The sequence below is a fragment of the Cebus imitator genome, unplaced genomic scaffold, assembly GCF_001604975.1.
Source record: "Cebus imitator isolate Cc_AM_T3 unplaced genomic scaffold, Cebus_imitator-1.0 Scaffold658, whole genome shotgun sequence".
Lineage (NCBI taxonomy): Eukaryota > Metazoa > Chordata > Mammalia > Primates > Cebidae > Cebus > Cebus imitator.
Window position 1 is genome coordinate 1,013,445 of NW_016107973.1, and position 22,162 is coordinate 1,035,606.

The 22,162-nt window shown below is 41.1% G+C and overlaps 1 protein-coding gene across 8 annotated transcripts; it reads left to right on the plus strand.

The window, feature by feature from the left end:
- Nucleotides 1-1,823: 1,823 nt before the first annotated feature.
- TCEAL1 (transcription elongation factor A like 1) lies at nucleotides 1,824-4,067 on the plus strand. 8 transcript variants are annotated; one of them, XM_017518126.2, is made up of 3 exons: nucleotides 1,824-1,925; nucleotides 2,606-2,685; nucleotides 2,997-4,067. In XM_017518126.2, exon 3 carries the CDS (start codon nucleotides 3,029-3,031, stop codon nucleotides 3,506-3,508), a length of 480 nt encoding a protein of 159 aa, XP_017373615.1. In that variant the 5' UTR covers nucleotides 1,824-1,925; nucleotides 2,606-2,685; nucleotides 2,997-3,028; the 3' UTR covers nucleotides 3,509-4,067. The 8 variants fall into 8 exon arrangements, with proteins under 8 accessions (XP_017373615.1, XP_017373611.1, XP_017373612.1 ...); XM_017518122.2 differs by having other exon boundaries at nucleotides 2,606-2,673; XM_017518123.2 differs by lacking the exon at nucleotides 1,824-1,925 and adding an exon at nucleotides 2,005-2,139.
- Nucleotides 4,068-22,162: the final 18,095 nt, after the last annotated feature.

A 22,162-nucleotide genomic window follows, 5' to 3' on the forward strand; every position in this document is an offset into this window, starting at 1 on the left:
AGTATTGTTAGCACTATGTCATACTATTATTATATTATTATAGTTAATGCTAATAGAGTGCCTTCTATGTGCTAGGCTCTATTCTAGGTCCTTTACATAGGTTGACTCATTGACTCAGTTACTCCTCTTATCAATTCTGTGAGGTAGGTACTATTATCATCTCCAGTGTTGTAGATGAGGAAGCTGAGTCACAGAAAGATTGAGTAGATTGCCTAGTGTGTCTCACAGAAGGGAAGGGGAAAGAACCAGAATAGAATCCTTGGCAGTTTTAAGCTATCAAGGATGAAAGGCACTTTTATTATTTTATACCTGTTCTGAACCACTCCAAAGGGCAGAGCCAGGACCAATGTGTGTAAACTACTGGGAGGCAGATTTTAACTCAACGGAAGCAAAAGTCAATTAATTAATTAATTTTAAAACTGAATAATTAGAACTTTCTGAGATTTCAATGAGATATCTTATAAGGTAGTGAGTTCTCCATCACAGGATGTAAGAAGAATAAGGATAGAAATGAAAAACTGAATGAAATGGGACTAGGAAAGAAACTATACAAATGAGAAACCAATCCTTGATTAAAAAAAAAATAAGAAGGCATAGTGAAACTTGGTTTCAAAGACACATATCACAGACAAATTGGAAAGTAAAACAGTTATAAAAAAGATGTGAAGGTAAACGAATATTTGTCTAGCTGCTATCTCAGCACGAAGTTAATTAGATGTTGGAGAAAAGCAACAAACATTTCTTAAAAAGGGAAATTTCACATGAATTTCTGTTCAGAAACTTAGTAAACAGCCTGGCTTTAAAACAAAATCCCAGGATCCTTGCAGATCAGATGGCCACCTACCCTGAAAGTGTAAAACACAGAGGGAGGGGAAGTAGTATGCCCTGTGGAGGAAAGAGTATCTGCATAAGAAAGAAGCATCCAGCCTGCTGTGAGTAGTTGAGAGGCAGGCATAAGGTTAAAGATCATAAAATAGCGTTAGATCCAAAAAATACATATTTCAACGACAACTGAATATGCTAGCATGATTGTAGTCCTGCTTCTCAGTATGTGGTCAACAGAATTATTGCATAGTTTAATATGGAATGCCCTCCCTGAAGCATCTAACTTTTGGGGTCCAGCAGTCCCAGAACTCAAATATTTGTTGATTTAATGAATTATTATAAAAATCCTCAACCAGAAGAACCAAGAGGTGGCTGGTTAAGGATTGAGAGTCCCAGTAAAATCTATTTCTTCTGCTATGAATAACTACTGAATGATTTATATATATGTACACACATATATAAATTTAATGTGTAATATATTCAGTGTGTATGCATGCATATATATGTGTGTGTGTATAGATACACACACATAGAATAATGCCAGGCTCTCCACCAAGAACTATCCCATTTCAGATAATAAATAAGTTTTCTGGACTATTTGTACTTAGATGGACAAATGCATATTGGATTTATGAAAATCAAAGTATTCATTCTTTTTAGATGTACATACTTTACAAACTTAACTCTCTCTAGAGGTCTAGAACTGAATGATTGCCAATGTAGGTCTGGGGGCTCAAAAACCAAAATGTGATATCAAGAAAAAGTGAAAGATTGTCTCTCATGAAAGTCACAAGAGATGAAAACATGCTGAATGAGCCTAAATGGACATGATGGAGTTATGGATGTGGATTAAAACTGAGAATGTTAGAATATAAGGACATAATATTGATTTATGAAGGTGAACATTCAAATGTTAGTGCAGGATCTGAACTGAAGGGGAAATAAGGGGCCTTGGTGGCTGCGGAAGGGAGGAGGGTAGAAAGAGGTGGTACTAGGGAAAGCAGCACAGAGGAAGAGGCAATACTACCCGAGACTAGATGCTGACCATCTCTGGCAACCAGGAAAAGGCAAATACAAAGAGAGATGTGTGACAATGCCTGGTGTGTCTGGGGTCAGGGGACACTAGCAGGCACTAGCAGGTGGCTGCAACAGGACCGCAGGTCAAAGTGGTAACTGGGGATCTGAGTTCGGCAGTGACGCGCGTCCCTCACGTGACCAGGAGCCTATGTCTGCCCAAGTCCCTCTCGTCCTGGTCTTTTTTGCCTGTCCACCATCTCCCTATTACCCTTTGGTCGAGAGGGAAAGCAGAAGGAAGTAAGTTCCCTCCACCCTCTTAAATCGATGTGAGTGTTGGCGCTGCCTAGTAACCCTGGGAAGGGGGTTGACAGAATCGGGATGGCGGAGTGCAGGCCTTTCCCTGTGCTCCGGCCTCGCCCCCCGCGCCCACATTTCTGTGCAAAAAAATGGTGGTGGAGAGGGGGTGGGGAGGTGAGTGCCGCCCCGCCCCCCGGGAGGGAGGTACAGACACTTGGAAATAGTTTCTAAGAATGCTTCGCTTCCACTTCCCAACTATAATGAAATGGCAAGCTTTGCGGGTTGGGGAGGTGGGGGCACGGGGTACCAAGCTTGATGCAGGGTCTGAGGCGAGAGGAGAACCTGAAGGGGGGGGCGTGCAGGTAGTGGCTGGTGCCCAGAAAGTCAAGGGTGGGGGGTGTCAGTCAGTCCGTCCGTCCCTCCTCCCCACTCCCCGCCCCCTACCCTGTCTTGCGTCTGTGTGCAGGTCTGCTGGTCACAGCGGGGCACCTCGAGGAGAGGACGGCTAGGAGCACACGACCCGGTAAGGTTCAGGTCAGGGAAGGGGTACGCAGTGGACCGGGACTGGGGCGCGAGGGTGGACGCCGAAAGGCAGGGAGTCTGCAGGCCGCACTGTCCCGCCCCTGTCACTGCGGGCGAGGCCTGTAGCAAAGCCTGCTGGGAAAATGGTGGGCTTTCGGGAAGGAGGGGGCGACCGGGAAGCGGTGGAGTCGGGAGAGCCGGAGAACCGCTGGGAAAGCGCAAGGTTGAGGACCTGGGCCCCGAATCAGGAAAAGGCAGGTATTGGAACCCACGACCAGGGTGTTGGTCCAGTCGCTTAGTATTCTGACTCTATTCTGCCTTTCTTGTCTCCTAAGAATAACTGTGCTTGAAGAAGAAAATTCCCAACATGGACAAACCACGCCAAGAAAATGAAGAAGAGCCGCAGAGCGCGCCCAAGACCAATGAGGAGAGGCCTCCGGTGGAGCTCTCTCCCGAAAAGCAGTCTCCCGAGGAGCAGTCTTCGGAGGAGCAGTCCTCGGAGGAGGAGTTCTTTCCTGAGGAGCTCCTGCCTGAGCTCCTGCCTGAGATGCTCCTTTCGGAGGAGCGCCCTCCGCAGGAGCGTCTTTCCAGGAAGGACCTGTTTGAGGGGCGCCCTCCCATGGAGCAGCCTCCTTGTGGTGTAGGAAAACATAAGCTAGAAGAAGGAAGCTTTAAAGAAAGGTTGGCTCGTTCTCGCCCGCAATTTAGAGGGGACATACATGGCAGAAATTTAACCAATGAGGAGATGATACAGGCTGCAGATGAGCTAGAAGAGATGAAAAGAGTAAGGAACAAACTGATGATAATGCATTGGAAGGCAAAACGCAGCCGTCCTTATCCTATTTAATGTGTTCGGCCTTTGATTCTGTTTTGCCTGCTAATAGTATTGCCATTGCCACCTGGACTTTCTGTTTGCATTTTCTTCATGCCTTTTCCCCTATTCTGAATTTTAGCTTTTTGTGAGGCTTTTAGATGTTTAGTTTGTAACTGGCTTAAAGTTGGGGCTTCCCCCCTAAAATCTGCAAGTTTCCCCCTTTCAATCATGAGGTCTACACATTTGCATGAAAGATGTGCATTATATATTGTGAAATGAAAAAAGCAATTTTCAAATGGTATATATTGTACTCCATTTTTGTAAAAATGTATATTTATATATTAATATGCAAAGAAAAAACTCAAAGTGTATACTTCAAAGGCATAACAGTGGTTATCTGTGTGATAATAGGTGATTTTTAAAAATTTTTGCTTTATCTGAATTTCTCATTTTTTCAAGACAAACACGTTTTACTTGTGTTGCAAAAAACATAATGAAAAAATATCATGCAATTTTGAAGAAAACTGTCAATCAGCTTATAAAGACAATGTGGCACTTAATAAATACTTGTCAGAACTTAAAAAACATAAAAGTGAATCCTATGTTTTTTCTGAATCTCTTAGGCACAAATACAAACCACATATTGATTATATTTAATAGACTTTTTTTCTCATTTAAATAAGGATAATACCTGCTTTACAGTGCTACTGTGGGACCAGATGAGAAAAAGATTATGTGACCTGTGTTTGAGGTTTTTAGTCCACCTGCACAGGCACACCCTGACCCCCCCCTACAGATTCCCTGCAGACACAGGGGAAGGTACCCAAAGGAGATCTCACTTGTGCTCACAAACAATTCCGGTGAGATTCCAGGTGAGTGTCACATTCTATTCATGCCCTGCTGTACTCTCAGATACCTACCGTATCTGCTAGGCACAGCTGCTCCTTCTCCTGGGTCCTGTTCCTTCCACTGGCTCCCATCCTTGCTGACATGCTGGAGTGCTCAAGGTGCAAAGCCTCACTGATTGCTGTGGAGTCCCTGGTGGTCCCAAGCTGAACTGTGTCTCCTACAGATATATCAATGCCCTTCTTCCAGCTTTAATATTGCACTTAGCTAGGAAGATACCATCCCAATGCTGCTTAGACCTCAAAGTCTTTTAAAACTGTTTAGTAAAATAGTTCTTCCATTTTTTTTTTCATCCAGAGCCTTCCTTTTCTCCATTGGACTCATGAGTCCACCTTTTCTCCCCTGGACTCAAACATGATTCCACTAGGTCCTGGGCTAGGAGACAAAATTAATGAGCCAGACACCATGCTGTATAGTCAGAATTGGAATGTCCCTCCCAAATATCCCAGGATAACTATCATTTTAATTACCTGACTTGCCTTTGGATGAGTTCTCTCTCAGGGTCTTCTGGCAAGCTTGCCTTGCCAATTCAGCTGACTTGCTCAACTTGTGTAAATTAAAGAGGAAGATAATGCTTCCTCAAACTAGGACATTCAAAACAACTTGACTGGGCTCAAACTAGGACATTCCCCTTCTACACTGCTCCATATAAGCAGGACACATGCAAAACTACTTTCTATGACATTAAAGTACTATATATGTATATGTACGTAAACATGTATATATCAGATATAATTATGATTTCTCTATTAAACTACGTTTATAAAACCTAAGATTTTGTTTTATTGATCCTATTAGTTCTAGAAATACAGAGTGGTTAATAATGATTAAGAATTATTACCCAGGGTCGGGCACGGTGGCTCACGCCTGTAATCCCAGAACTTTGGGGGGCCGAGGTGGGCGGACCACAACATCAGGAGATTTAGACCATCCTGGCTAACACGGTGAAACCCCATCTCTACTAAAAATACAAAAAAATTAGTTCTGCATGGTAGCACGTGCCTTTAGTCTCAGTTACTCGGGAGTCTAAGGCAGGAGAATCACTTGAACCCAGGAGGCGGAGGTTGCAGAAAGCCAAGATCGATAGTGCCATGCACTCCATCCTGGCGGCAGAGTAAGAGTCTATCTAAAAAAAAAAAAAAAAATTATCACCCAGTCATGAACTCTGAGATTCTCTTTGATTGACTATATAACCTTTACTTTGTTGACTTCTCTTAGAGCTATGATTTGCAATTCCAAAAGGAACATGGTGAAGGAGGGATTGTTAACCAAAATTTAACATTAAAATTATTTAAATATTTTATATATCAGTGTTTCTGTTATTAAAACAAACACAAACAAAAAACCAGAAACCTGTTTTCTCTGGCGGACCCAGTAAATCTGTTTTTTTTTTTTTTTATATAAATTAGCACACTAAAAGTTGGACAGCCACTAGCATATACAGTGTACCTCTGATTTTATTGAGAATATGATGTAAATGGAAGAAAATATAGATAATTGTGTCAGAATTAAAAGGGTGAAACCCTTGTCCAAGCATACTTTTAAATAAGCAACTAGAGACAGTCTTAATAATTTTATAACATAAAATTTAGATTTCTTACAGCAAAGCAAGACCTTACACAAAATTAAAACGTGAGAGACAATTTAATAGAAATGTATTTTCCATGACTGATGTTATATAATGTCTTACATTCCATACTTTCAATATGAGTAAAATGTATCAGAAATAAATTCAAAGTTCTCCTTTAGTAATAATCTAAAAAAAAAAATGGTTAAGCCAGACCTGTACCCTTGGCTTTCTTTTGTTTTTATATTTTTACCATATAATGCAATTTGAGGGAGTTCTTCATGTCTCCAGACCACTCTTCAAGCCAATGGCAGTCTGATGGATGCTGGTCAAACTGGAATTCTCACTGGAGTGAGAGCAGGTTCCAGGCTCACTGGAACTAGTTTTATAAGAGAGGATAAATCCATCCCCCTAACCCTCAGAGTGGTGGTGCTTAGGCAGGATGTGGAAGGGCTCACTCAGGCCGCATTCCCCTCTGGGGTGGGTCTGACCTTGCTTTCTCTGCTCCAGCCTGCAGCGGGCACAGGGCCCTCTTAGGCTAATAGCCAAGCTGCCCTGGACAGACATACCTGGAGGAGGATGACTGACTGCTCTATTGTAGGACAGAGCACTTTGCCTTTCCCTCCTCTTCCCTTTCTCTTTTGGGGAATATTTTGTAGGGGAGGAGATAAAGCCCCAAAGTGTCCTGGCAGGAAACATCCATTAGGATAGTCTTTGAGCAAACAGATGTCTGAGCAAATCTGACCAGGTCACTTGGGGCTGAAGTAGAAGGGGCTGACCCTTCTCTCAGAGTCCAGGGAAGTAGCCCCAAAGACGACTGGGGCAAAAATGGGGTTAGACAGCACATAAAACCTCACCCATCCCTCTCCCACCCACCTTGCTCAGACTCCCAGAGGGGCCTCGTTGTGCCCTGGCCTGTTTGGTTGGTTCTGCAAGGACTTTAGCTCTGTGTCTGCCTGGTGCAGTACATCTGATGTCTGAGTTACCCCAGGCCCTGAAGTACAGGAGACCCTAGGTAAAGGGAACTTGCAAAGACATGTGGTCTTACAACTCAGGAGAAAAGGGGTGTCATCTCCTATCTGAAAACCCCTATACGTTGCAGAGCCAGCTCATGACTTGGGAACCAAAACCGTCAAGCTGTGAATTGATGAGAAGATGCTTTTTAAGGCATTGGTGGTGGAGGGCCAGCAGCATCCACAGCCCCTGGGCCCCTGCTATAATTTGAATGTGTTTCCCACAATTCATGTGCTGGAAACTTAATCCCAGTGCAACAGAGCATGTGGGATATGGGGCTTAGTGGAAGTTTTTTAGGTCATGAGGACTCTACCCTCACAAATGGATTAATGCTATGATAAAAGGGGCCTGCAGGGGTGGATTTTCTCCCATTCTTCTGCCACATGAAAACACAGAGTTCCTCTTTCTTGCCCTCTTCCTTCTAGCATGTAAGAATGCAATAGGAAGGCCCATCCCAGATGCCACTGCCTTGATCTTGGACTTCCCAGCCTCCAAAAGTGTAAGATAATAAGTTTCTATTCTTTATCAATTATCCTAGAGCTGGGCATGGTGGCTCATGCCTGTAATCCCAACACTTTAGGAGGCCGAGGCAGGAGGACTGCTTGAGCCCAGGAGTTCAATACCAGACTTGGCAACACAGTGAGATGCCATCTCTACAAAAAATAGAAAAAAATTAGCTGGGCATGGCGGTGTGTGCCTGTAGTCCCAATCACTTGGGAGGCTAACATGGGAGGATTGCTTGAGCCCAGGAGGTTGAGGCTGCAGTCAGCCATGATGGTGCCACTGCACTCTAGCCTGAGCAATAGAGTGAGACCCTGTCTCAAAAAAAAAAAAAAAAAAAAAAAAAAAAAAATGCAGTCTCAGGTATTCTGTTATAGCAGAAAATGGACTAAGACAGCCTCTCACCATCTTCCTCCCCACACAGAAGGCTGGTATCTCTATCACATATCCAAGTAGCAACTTGCCTGGCCAGCTTCAGAGGAGAAATCATTGAGCATCCAGGACCATGGAGACTGAGCTCTCTGCTAACAAGGGTTCCCCTGCTCTTAGGAAACGATGCATATGACTGGGAACTCCCAGGAGTGGTGAGGCAGCATAGAAGGGATCAGGCTCAGGGTCCCTACAAAAGGACTAGAGATAACTCCTTCCCCCATTGGGAAATACTAATCTAAATAAATAATTATTTTTACAAATGAGAGATAAGATTTTACAGATAAATAAGAGGCAGATCCTGTGTTCTAACTCAGATTTGTTTGCATCAAATTCTGTGTTCTTCCCACTCTACCACACTGCCACCAACTTAGACAGTAGCTTTTCAGGGATTAGGGAATCATTTATTTAGACTTGCTGAATATGGTATTCTTGTTGGTTTGTGAATTTGGGTGAGTTTTCGCATTTTTATCTCATTCCAGGTAGAAATGTCTAGTAGGCAGTTAGATATATGTCTGAAGTTTGGAAAAGAGATTAGAATGGAAATATCAATTTTGGCTTATGATACCAGGAACATAGCAAGTGGTCCAGGAATATTTGTTGAATTAAATGAATGAATGAAGAATGCAATTGTACACTCTTCTACCCTTTTTTATGAATATGTATTTTTCAAACAGAAGTGGAATTCTGTTGAACGCACTGGTTCATACCCTGCATGTAAAAAATAAACTTTTTCTTTAAATTTTCTCTTTACCAAGACAATACCTGTTTCAGAAGAATGTTTACAAATACAGATAAGTGCCACCCGGTGACCAGAGTCAGAATTGTGGGTCGAACATAGCAGGGAGGAGAGAGACTATGAGAGGAGAGCTGGTAGAGAGACTTGCTATCTGGGAAGGGAATGTCTCAACCCTGACTCACATTGGACCCACACAAGTATCAGGTCTTCTTGGGGACTGAGGTGGCCCAAGAGGCAACATGTAGTTATGTGGCTTTTCCTTGTCTCAAGTCAAGATAAGCATGTGCATGCATGTGTGTGTATGTATGTGTGTTTAAACTGAGTTGTCTTATATTATTTTCACTTTTTCTCTGATTATAGAAGTTATATGTGTCAACTAGAAAACATATGGAAATACAGAAAAGTATAAGAAGAAGGTGCCTATATTTCCTCTACCCAGAGAAAATAATTATTACTATTGAGGCCCATGTACTTACATTGTCTGTGTATATCTCCTTTTATGTATTCAATCCATTTACCTTGTTATATGGTATATATGTGTATTATATTACATATATAATACATTTAAATGCCCTTATGTAGTCATTTTTATATACGTAAGTATATCTTACAGAGCATATATTTTCTTTTTTCTCTTACTTTTATTTACATATGTGCCATGACATTCATCTGTATGAGTATTCCATCAAGCACACTCCTTGATGGTGATGTCAATGATGAAAATAAAATCGTGTTCTTCGGTCTCAGGGACCTATGCCTGAGGGCCACATGCATGGATGGGCTCCCCAAAAAGCATAAGGTAAGGGAAATACCACTGGCTTTGTTTGGAGTTGAGGAAAGAAATTTAAAATGGTCAAGCACCTGCTTTGGTCAGACACTTCAAACTTGGGGTTTCGTTTAATCCGTTTAACACTTTTAGGAAAGTATTGTTTATTATAGATGAGGAAACTGAAGCCCTGAAAGTTTAGGTGACTTACACAGAATCACACAGCCAGTGAGTGGAGGAACCTGTATTTGAGCTTAAATTTGTCTGACTCTTAAGTCAGATCTCTTAACAATTATGCTTTGCTTTCTCCTAAAATTTCACACTTTCTCTCTGATTGGTAGGTCTAGTGGCATTCATCTTTTAGATGTCAGAAAATTTGTGAACACTCTGCTACTCTCATGCCCCACTGTTGTAGGATTTGAATTTTTATGCTATAAGCATGCTTCTACAATCAGAAAAATTTATAAAGAATTATCACTTTCAAAATATTTAAAGTAAAAAATGTATCTCAAAGAATGTTAAATGGCACATGAGACACTGGAATGAAATATTAAACATTTATTATAGATTTAGACATAATATCTTTTAAAAATAAAAAACTCTGCTCACCCAATAGAAAATGGGCAAAGTACATGGAGCAGTAATTCACATAAGAAACAGTATATATATATATATATATATATATATATATATACACACACACACACACATACTTCAGCTCCTAAGGAAGAAGAAAAAAAATTAAATAAATTTAAAAAACATATATATATATATATATTTATGTATACACACACACTTATATACCTTATGTTATAATAAAACCATATTCATAGAAGTCATATATACATATATAATATACTTACACATATATAAATATACATACATATATATTCATAGGCTCTAAATGACATTACATAAATGGCATCCTATCCTACATTTCATTCAGCAAAATGTTATTTTTTTCATTCAATAGTATGTCCTGGAAATCTATCCATACTGTTACCTATAGATCTAGTTCGTACGTAGCTGCTGCACCTATTGCAGTCTCTGAACATACTGTAATTTATTCCATAATTATAGAGATTTAGGTTTGCAGTGCTTTACTATTACAAACATGCTGCAATGGCCTTTCTTATTCATGCCTCCTTGTATATCTGTGTATTTCTTAGGATTGGTTACTAGAAGTAGAATTCTTGGGTCATAAGATTACATTGCCAAACTGGCTTCTGTAGTGGACATTTGTCATCTGAATGTTTGTGAGACTTTGACTGGTCTGGTCTAGTCAAGCCGTTGAGGCTAAGTCTCCATGCCTTTGCTGATGCTGCTGCTTCTGTCTAGACTGCTGTCCCCTTCTCTGTTCAGGAAAATCCTATTAAATCATTAAAACTCAACTAAAGTACCACTTACTCTCAGAGAATATTCCTGACATTCACCAAAGCAAGATGAGTTAGGTCTTCTTTCATGGTTCTCCTGAAGTATCAGATGACTTAGACTTCATTATCATGTACTAAAACTATGTTTAAGCACGTATATCCTTTATAAGTTAATGAACAGGCCAAGGACATTTGTGGCTTATTCATCAGCATATCCAGGCCAAAGGACAGAACTCTCATTAAATATATGATTGTTGAACCAAATATCTAAGACTGACTCATCTCCTCTGTTCCAACTTCTGTCACCCACACCTCAGACTGAGGTTATTGGCCCTTTAAAGAGTACTTGACGTGAAGAGTAAGCTGTGACTTTGTTACAGCACAGCAGGGAAGGCCAAAATAGAATGAGTTCTGTGCTCTGAGCTTGTCTGGATTCTGGGAAAATGCAGCAGCAACCACAGTCTGACGGTGGCCCACACTCAGGCCAAATGCTGTTCCTAAGCAAAGGCCCTCCTTCCTCAGCATTGTGGGCAGTATGGAATCACAACTTCCAAGAGCTGGAAAGGACCTCATTCATGCTTCTACCACAGCCATCGCCCCCACCATTTAGAGAGAAAAATGATACAAACAGAGACAAGAAGAGGGGTAGGAGTCTGTCACATTTCCAGAGCCTCCAGGGAGTGAGTGACAGCATGAGTCTTGCCCAGACCTAAGCCTGGTACTGTCTCCCTTCAGCCCAGGTCTGGACCCACCTTCCCTGTCCCTGTGCATTTCCAGCAGCCCGAGTTGCTACCTGGCCTTTCCTCAGAGCCTCTTCCTTGTTTCTCTGAGCATATAGAGGGTGTCTGTGTGTGTGTGCACATATGTGTGTGCGTGCGTGCGTGCGTGTCTGTGTGTCTTTAGGCCCCAATTAGGATGAGGCCACAAGCAGAAAAGAGGAGGCTCCTGTCATTGCTTTTCCTACTTAGGTATTTCCCCTGGGGCAGGGGTAGGGGAGGAGCCCATGAGAGCCACAGACTGAACAGGGCCTGCTGCAGTCAACAGCTGCAAGCCTGAGAGCAGGTACCTATTAGGGCCATTAGGAAGGAATGCAGAGGCAGCAGCCACAGAGGGAATCTCTGGGCTGGAGAGGGCAGAACTCCTCAAGTCCAGGCAGACAAGCCCTGCAAAATGAAACCAAGGGGACTCACACAGAAGGAGGGATCTGTTCCTGCCACAGAAGTGCAGCCTCCCCAGCCACAGGAATCCCTGGAGGAGAAACCCACGCTGGGCTTCCTCAGAATCCCCAGAGAAAGGCCACACCCCCTGGAGACTGTTGTCATGGCAGCAGCTGCCCAGTGCTAACTCCCTTCTCCCTTTCCTGCCTGGCTGTTCTGCCTGCCTTCTGATACTTTCAGCTCCTGCTTCCTGAAAAGATCTGTGCTGCCCACCCTGGCTGTGTGCAAACGTGGCTGGATCCCACTTTCCTGGGAGCAGCTTTCAACAGGGGCCAAACCTTGAAACACATTCTGAATAACTTTAGAAGGTGAAACATTGAGGGCAAGGCCGTCTTGAATTATACAGGCTCATTATGGAGTATAACAGTAACAGCTGGGAATCCACAGATGTGGGTTCCAAGGCCAACCTTTTTCCTGGCCTTTTTTCTTGCTAGATGAATTTAGTAGTTTATTTCATCTCTTTTTGTTTCTGTTTTCTCATCTATAAATGAGTTCAACAGTAGATTTATAGAATTGTGTCCTTATAGCACTTATACATTTGTAAACTTTCAAAATCCATTCTGAATTCAGGGATGATGCAAAAACGACAATTTTGACTTCATTCAAAGTGGTGTTAGGTTGGTTGCTACTAAAGGGGCAAATATGTGGCTGGGTGTGGTGGCTCACACCTGTAATCCCAGCGTTTTGGGAGATGGAGGCAGGTGGATCACTTGAGCTTACGAGTTTGAGACCAGCCTGGACAACATGGTGAAACCCTGTCGCTACTAAAAATACAAAAATTAACCAGGCACAGTGGTGTGTGCCTGTAGTCCCAGCTACTTGGGAGGCTGAGGTGGGAGGATAGCTTGAGCACAGGACGTGGAGGTTGCTATGAGTCGAAATTGCACCACTGCACTCCAGCCTGGGCAATAGAGACAGACCTTGTCTCAAATAATAATAATAATAATAATAAGTGGCAAATATGCAATGCAAAGAATATATAAGAGATAATGGTACAAGTGATTGAATGCAGCAATTCATTGTGTACCTTGTATGTCATTTTGATCTTAACATTCGTTCTGCAACAGAAGTGGGAATGTCTCTCCTTCTCTGTGTTTATTCTACAGGGGAGGCTTTTTTTTTTTTTGAGATGGAGTCTCACACTGTTGCCTAGGCTAACTGCAACCTCAGCCTCCCAGATCCTGGTTCAAGCAATTCTCCTGTCTCAGCCTCCCGAGTAGCTGGGATTACAGGCACGTGCCACCATGCCCAGCTAATTTTTGTATTTTGTATAGAGACGGGATTTCACCATGTTGGCCAGGCTGGTCTTGAACTCCTGTGCTAGTGATCTGCCCGCCTTGGCCTCCCAAAGTACTGGGATTACAGGCATGAGCCATCACACCTGGCCTCAAGGGAGAAATTTTTAATGCATGTCAACTTAGGAGCCTTTTGTGAACAAGGCTGGCTATGATCTTATTCAGTAGGAATGGAACCTTTTTACCTGTGTCAGTTTGGCAGAAGAAAAGTCCTCGTGTATTTATCCAAAGAGAAAATGAAAAGAAATAGAGGAATTTATAGTATAAGAGGACGTGTAAGGAAGGATGGGAGAAGAAGTCAAAGACATTCAAAGTGAAGGAGATCTCTATGTACCACATCATGTGATGAAATCAGACACAAACTATAAACCAATGGGTCCACAATGCTTCACAAGCATCCCTTTTTCACTACCCTGAACTATAATAGCTGGTTTTCTCCAGAAACATGATGATGTAAAGCCTGTGCTGTCATAGGGCTAGCTACTAACGTTTCTCCAAACCTGTGGTCTATTTTCGTTCTCCTGAAATATCCCAAGGAGCAAAGCCTTTATGTGAAATAGACCTTTATAGTACCAGGCCTAGGGGAATTACTCATTCTAGGAGACTGGCACAGCAAGGGCACAGAAGGGAGAAGTCTAAAGTATGTTTGAGTCACACTGATGGCAGAGGGGTCTCTTTTGGCTGGAGCAGAGGAAAAATGAATGACAAGGTTTAGAATCTGTAATTCAGGCTGGATTCTGAAGAGCCCTAAATGCCAGGGCCTTTGAGAACAGAATGACAAGGCAAAATCAAGAAATAAAGCAGATTAATTTGGTCATTTACTTTTTCTTTGATTTTTTGTTGTTGTTGAGACAGGGTGTTATTCTATCACCCAGACTGGAGTGCAATGGTATAATCATGGCTCACTGCAGCCTCAACCTCCCAGCCTCAATCAATCATCCCATCTCTTCTTGAGTAGCTGTGACTACAAGCACGTGCCACCATGCCCAGCTAATTTTTGTATTTGTTGTAGAGATGGAATTTCGCCACATTGCCCAGGCTGGTCTCAAATTCTTGGACTCAAGTGATCCACTGGCCTTGGCTTCCCAAAGTGCTGGGATTACAGACTATAGACGTGAGCCACTCTACCCAGCCTGTTCTTTAAATTTTTCTCTAATAACTCCATTCTACACTAGACATTATCTTCTCCAAATTCCTATTAACCTGGTAACAATTCCTACCTCACACACTGGTAAGGGGGCCTAAGGGTTAGCCAGCCAGCCCACATAAAGATTCTGTCTCCATGTGTGGCACATGGCAGGTACTCAGTAATGGTGAGATTCCCAGAGGTTTCTAAAGAACAAGTACTCTTATCTTGTGGTTGGCCTTTGTGTCTCTCCTAACCTGCCATACTTCTGCGGATATATGAGAAATCATTATGATTGCCTTTTGTTGTAGGCCCAAGATGTGAATATCTATCATCTCCAATTTAGGTAAATGCTAAAAATCTTAGCAGCGAAAATAACGTCAGGAAATTAATCATGTAACTTCTGTTAGAATTGTAAGCAGTAATCCATGATTATATATGAGTGAGGTTAGGGGCTCATTAGCAGAATATGGTTGCATGAGAGAAGTGAAAAAGTGAATGGATGGAGGCAATACATAGGTGAATTCACCTTGAAGCTAATGACACTTAAGTTTCAGGGCCCCTTGATTTATATGGGTACCATCTAAAGCCTCTAGGAAAGGTTGTGGTAGTCAAAATTTTAAGATGATCCCCTATGACCTTCACAGTTGTATAATTCCCTCTTCTTGTTTAAAGACAGAACCCATGAGAATGATGAGATGTTACTCCTGTGATTATGTAACATTATTTGGCAAAAAGGATTTCACAGATGCAATCAAATCTCAAATCATTGAGTTATTCTAAAGGGCAGTTACTAGATGGGTCTGTCCTAATCATGTTAGCCCTTTAAGGGACTAGTTTTTCCTTAAGTCAGAGAGATTTGAAACATAAAAGAGATTTAGTGTGAGGAAGATTTTTCACTCCTAGCTTTGAAGATCAAGAGGCCGTGTGTCAAGGAATGTGAGTGGGGGCTGAGAGTAGCACCTGGCAGATAGCCAGGAGGAACATAAGAACTCGGTTCTACAACTATAAAATTAACCCCAAATTCTGCCACAACCATGTGAGCTTGGAAAAGGACCCCAAGCTCCAAATGAGACTGCAGCCTGATTGACACCTTTTCAATTTCAGCCTTACAAGACCCTCAACAGAGAAGCCAGTCACACCATGCCTAGACTTCTGACCTACCCAACTGTGAGCCAAATACATGGGTTATTTTAAACCACTGAGTTTGTGGTATTTTGTTATGTGGAAATAGAAAAATAACGTAGAAGACAGATGTCTCATATTTTTGTTAGGTTAGCAAAAGCAAGAATATTGATTGAAATTTGTCAGCCTTAAATAATGATATTTTAAAAATATGATTAAGTATGAAGTTTATTTGAGACCAGAGATTTGGGACGGACACATTGGAGTATAGATTTAAGGTGTCCTGAATATACACTTCAATTAGCATGAATGACAAGAAGATTTTTAAGGAAAAAAAAAAAAGAGGTGGTTTGCAGAGAGCAAAGCAGCGCAGGGGTCAGCTGGCACCTGCACACAGAGGTAGCATTTGGACCGGTGCTAGCCAGACAGGAATCACCTATCCCCACAGGCAGAACTGAAGATTTGGCGTGCCTCACCACCTTGGGTTAACGTGCTTTAGGGTCCTAGGTAAGTTTGAAAGGCAGTCTAGGACACAAGGATAACAATTCCTAGATGAGGCCTAGTGTTGCGCTGGGCTTAGAGCCAGTGGACTAGGGCAGCATAAGCCCTAAAGGAGATACTAGCTGGAGCAGCTAGGGGAGTGTTTGCACCACCCCTCCCCTAACCCCAGGTAGCTCAGCTAGCAGAAACAAAAGTGACTCCTCCCTTTCTGCTTTAATAAAAGAGAATGAAGAGTAAAGAAGACTTTGTCTTCCATATCGGATACCAGCTCAGTCACAATAGCACAGGGCACTAGATAGAGTCATGAGGCACCTAGTCCATGCCCTGGCCCCCAAATGATATTTCTAGATATATCCTTGGCCATAAAAAACCTGCTGCCTTGAAGGGAAGGAGACAGACCTGGCAGAACCCATCACCTGCTGACTAAAGAGCCCTTGGGCTCTTAATAACTAACAGTGACACCTAGATAGTATGCTGTGGGCCTTAGGTGAAACTCTGAGATGTGCTGGCTTCAAATGAGACTCAGCACATTCCCAGCTGTGGTGGCTACAGTGAAAGACTCCTTTTTCTTGAGAAAAGCAAAGAGAAATGTAAACAGGACTTTGCTTTTCACCTTACACACAAGCTCAGCCACAGTGGGATAGAGCACCAAGCAGGCTCTTGGGGTCCCTAAGTCCAGGCCTAGGCTCTTAGAACAGCTTTTACAGACCTGCCCTGGGCCAGAGGGGAGCACCTGCCCTGAAGGGTGAGTCACAGACCTGGCAGCATTCACCAGAAGCTAAAGGAAGAGCCCTTGAACTTTAAGTGAACATTGGTGGTGGTCTAGCAGAATTCCCCATGGGTTGATGGTGCTGGTGGCTACTGGAAGAGGATCCTTTAGCTGCAGAAAGGGGAGAGAAGAGTGGCATAAACTTTGTCTTGTGGTTTAAAGACAGGATTACCCACAGTAGAGTAGAATGCCAGGTACATTTCTAAGGGTTTTTTACTCCAATCCCTGGCTCCCAGATGTCATCTCCGGACCTGCCTGGGGCCTGAGGGGAATGCATCACGCTGAAGGAAAGGACACAAACTTGGCTGGATTCTCTACCTGCTTATTGTAGAGCCCAAGGGCCTTGAGTAAACGTAGGCAATAGCCAGGTAGTGATCACAATGGGCTTTCAGTGAGACCTAGTGCTTCAGGTCTGACCCAGCACAGTCCCAGTAGTGGTGGCTTCAGGGGAGCATATATCACCCCACTCCCAGCTCCAGGTGGCTCAGCACAAAGAGAAAGACTCTTGTTTGTTTAGGACAAACTAAGGGAAAAGAACTAGAGTCTTGGCATGGTAATCCAGAGAATTCTTCCAGATCTTATCCAATACCATCAAGGTAATACCTGTAAAAGTCTGCAAAAACTACAGCATTATTGGGTTTGGGGCCCAAGATCCTTCAAATACCTGGAAAACCTCCCCAAGAAAGACAGGCACAAACAAGCCCAAACAAAAACCTATCTCTATGATTCTCAGACATCAGCAAACAACCACAAGCATCAAGACCATCCAGGAAAACATGGTCTCACCCAACTAAATAAGGCACCAAGAACCAATCCTGGAGAATCAGAGGTATGTGACCTCTCAGAAAGAGAATTCAAAATAGTATTCAGGAAACTAAAAAAAAAAAATCAAGATAATACAGAGAAGAAATTCAGAATTCTATTATATAAATTTAACATACACACTGAAATAATTTAAAAGAATAAAGCAGATGTTCTAGGGTTGAAAAATTTAATTGACATATTGAAGAATGCATCAGAGTCTTTTAATAACAAAATTGATCAAGCAGAAGAAAGAATTAGTGAGCTTCAGTACAGGCTATTTGAAAATATACAGTCAGAGGAGATAAAAGAAAAAAGAATGAAAAATGCCTTCAAGATCTAGAAAATAGAAACTTGCCCTCAAAAGGGCAAATCTAAGAGTTATCAGCCTTAAAGAGGAGGTAGAGAAAGAGATAGGGATAGAAAGTTTATTCAAAGGGATAATAACAGAGAATATCTCAAACCTAGAGAGAGATATCAACATTTAAGCACAAGAAGGTTGTAGAACACCAAGCAGATTTAACCTAAAGATGACTGCTTCAAGGTGTTTGATAATCAAACTTCCAAAAGTCAAGGACAAAGAAAGGATTTTTAAAATAGCAAGAGAAAAGAAACAAATAACATACAATGGAGCTCCTATACATCTGGCATCAGACTTTTCAGTGGAAACTTTACAGGTCAGAAGAGAGGCATAACACACTTAAAGTGCTGAAGGAAAGACCTTTTTACTCTAGAATAGTGTAACTGGCAAAAATATTCTTCAAGCATGAAGGAGAAATAAAGACTTTCCCAGACAATCCAAAGCTGAGGGATGTAATTGACACCAGACCTGTTCTACCAGAAATGCTAAAGGGAGTCCTTCAATCTGAAAGAAAAGGATATTAACAAGCCATAAGAAATAATCTGGGTTGGGTGCAGTGACTCACACCTGTAATCCCAGCACTTTGGAAGCCAAGGCAGGAAAATTATTTGAGCCCAGGAACTCAAGGCCAGCTTGTGCAACATAGCAAGACCCCATCTCAACAAAAAATTTAAAAAGTAGGCAGGTGTATTGGCACACATCTATAGTTTTAGTTAGTTGGGAGGCTGAGGCAGGATGATCACTTGAGCCCAGGAGGGCATGGCTTCAGTGAGCCATGATCGAACCACACTCTAGCCTGTGTGACAGAGCAAGACCTTGTCTTGAAAAAAAAAAAAAAGAAAGAAATGAAAAGCAATAATCTGAAGGTACAAAACTCACCAGTAGTAGTAAGCACACAGAAAAACATGGAATATTATAACACTGTAATTGTGGTATGTAGCCTATTCTTCTCTTAAGTACAAAGACTAAATGATGGACTGGTCAAAGATAATTAACACAACTTTAAAAGGCATAGACAGTACAATACGACATAAAGAACAAAAGGATAAAAAGCAGGGAGATGAAGGAAGTTAAAGTGTAGAGTTTTTACAGTTTTTGTTTCTTTGTTTCCTTGTTTATGCAATTGGTGTTAAGTTGTCATCAGTTTAAAACAGTAGGTTACAAGATAGTATTGGCGAGTTTCATGGTAACCTCAAATCAAAAAACATACAATGGATACACAAAAAATAAAAAGCAAGAAATTAAACCATACCATCAGAGAAAATTACCTTCATTAAAACAAAGACAGGAAAGAAGGAAACAAGGAAGAGAAGATGACAAAACAAGTAGAAAACAAATAACAAAATGGCAGGAGTAAGTCCTTACTTACCAATAATAACATTGAATGTAAATGGCCGAATGAATAAAAAACCAAGACCCAAAGACCTATTGCCTAAAAGAAACACACTTCACCTATAAGGTTACACATAGACTGAAAATAAAGAGATGTAAAAAGATATTTCATGGCAATGGAAACCAATAAAGAGCAGGAGTAGTTATATTAGACAAAATAAATTAAGACAAAAAGAATAAGAGACAAAGAACACCATTATATAATCTAAATCAAACTCCCAAAGGTCCCCTATAATGATAAAGGAGTCAATTCAACAACAGGATATAACAATTATAAATATATATGCACCCAGCACAGGAATACCCAGATATATAAAGCAAATATTATTAGAGCTAAAGACAGATATAGACTTCAATACAGTGGTAGCTGGAGACTACAAACCCCACTTTCAACATTGGACAGATTGTCCAAACAGAAAATCAACAAAGAAACATCAGCCTTAATCTGCGGTATAGAACAAATGAATGTAATAGATATTTACAGAAACTTTCACACAACGGTAAACTACGCTTTCTTTTTCTCAGTGCATGGATCATTCTCCAGGATAGGCCATATGTTTGGTCACAAAATAAGCCGTGAAATATTCAAAAAATTGAAATAACATCAAGCATCTTCTCTTAACCCAATAGAATAAGACTAGAAAGAAATAACAATAGGAATTTTAGAAATCATACAAACACATGGAAATTAAACAATAGATTCCTGATGACCAATGGATCAATGAATAAGAAGGAAATTGAAAAATGTCTTGAAATAAATGATGATGGAAACACAACATACCATAACCTATGGGATACAGAAAAGCAGTACTAAGAAGGAAATTTAGATCTCTAAGTGCCTACATTCAAAAAGAAGAAAAACTTCAAATAAAAAACCTAATGATGCATCTTAAAGAATTAGAAAATACTAGATAAAGAAAACGTGGCATATTTACACCATGGAATACTATGCAGCCATAAAAAAGGATAAGTTCATGTCCTTTGCAGGGACATGGATGAATCTGGAAACCATCATCCTCAGCAAAGTGACACAAGAACAGAAAGCCAAACACCGCATGTTCTCACTCATAAATGGGTGTTGAACAATGAGAACACATGGACACAGGGAGGGGAACATGACAAACTGGGTCCTGTTCGGAGGTAGGGGGCTAGGGGAGGGATAGCACGGGGTGGGGAGATTGGGGAGGGATAACATGGGAGAAATACCTAATGTAGGTGATGGGGGGATGGAGGCAGCAAACAACCATGACATGTGCATACCTATGTAACAATCCTGCAAGATCTGTACACGTACCCCAGAAATTAAAGTATAACGAAAAATAAAATTAAAAAAAGAATTAGAAAAGCAAGAGCAAACCAAACCCCAAATTAGTAGAAAAAATAATAAACATCAGAACAAAAATAAATAAAATTGAAATGAAGAAACTACAAAAGATCAATCAAAAAGTTGTGGATTTTTTTGAAAAGATAAGTAAAATTGACACACCTTTAGCCTAAGAAAAAAAGAGAGAAAATCCAAATGAATAAAATCAGAGATGAAAAAGGAAGCATTATAATTGATCTCACAGAAATTCAAGGGATCGTTAGTGGTTACTATGAGTGATTATATGATAATAAACTGAAAGATCCAGAGGAAATGGATTAATTCCTAGGTACATAAAACCTACCAAGAATGAACAAGGAAGAAATCCAAAACCTGAACAAATCAATAACAAACAATGAGATTGAAGCCATAATAAAAATTTTCACAGTAAACAAAAGCCCAGGATCTCATAGCTTCGCTGCTGAATTACTACCAAACATTTGAAGAGGAGCTAACATCAATTCTACTCAAACTATTTCAAAATAGAGGAGGGGCAGTACTCACAAACTCATTTCACAAGGCCATTATTACCCTGATACCAAAATCAGAGAAACAGAGATTAAAAAAAAAAAAAAAAAGCTAGAGGCCAGTATCTATGATGAATATTAATACAAAAATTTGCAACAAAATACCAGCAAAATGAATTCAACAATAGATTTTTTAAAAGATTAATCATGACCAAGTGAGATTTATCTCAGAGATGCAAGCATGGATCAACATATATGAATTAGTCAATGTGATGCATCATATCAACAGAATGAATGATAAAAACCATATGATCATTTCAATTGGTGCTGAACAGGCATTTGATATAATCAACATCCCTTCATGATAAAAACTTTCAAAAACTGGGTATAGAAGAAACATACCTCAATGTAATAAAAGCCATATATCACAGACCCACAGCTAATATCATCCTGAACAGGAAAAGGATGCCCACTTTCACCACTGTTATTGACCATAGTACTGTAAGTCTTAGCTAGAGCAATCAGAAAAGATAAAGAAGTAAACAGCATCCAAATTGGAAAAAAAGAAATCAAATTATCCTTGTTTGCAGATATGATTTTATATTTCAAAAAACCTAAAGACACCACCAAAAAACTACAACAACTGATAAACAAATTAAGTAATCTTGTAGGATACAAAATAAACACACAAAAATCACAAGCATTTCTGTATGCCAACAGTGAACAATCTGAAAAAGAAATAAAAAAGTAGCCAGGTGCTCATACCTGTAATCCTAGCACTTTGGGAGGCCAAGGCAGGTGGATCATTTGAGGCCAGGAGTTTGAGACCAGCCCGGCCAACATGGTGAAACCCCATCTCTACTAAAAATACAAAAATTTGACTGGTGTGGTGGTACATGTCTGTAATCCCAGCTACTCAGGAGGCTGAAGCAGGAGAATCACCTGGACCCAAGAGGCAGAGGTTGCAGTGAGCTG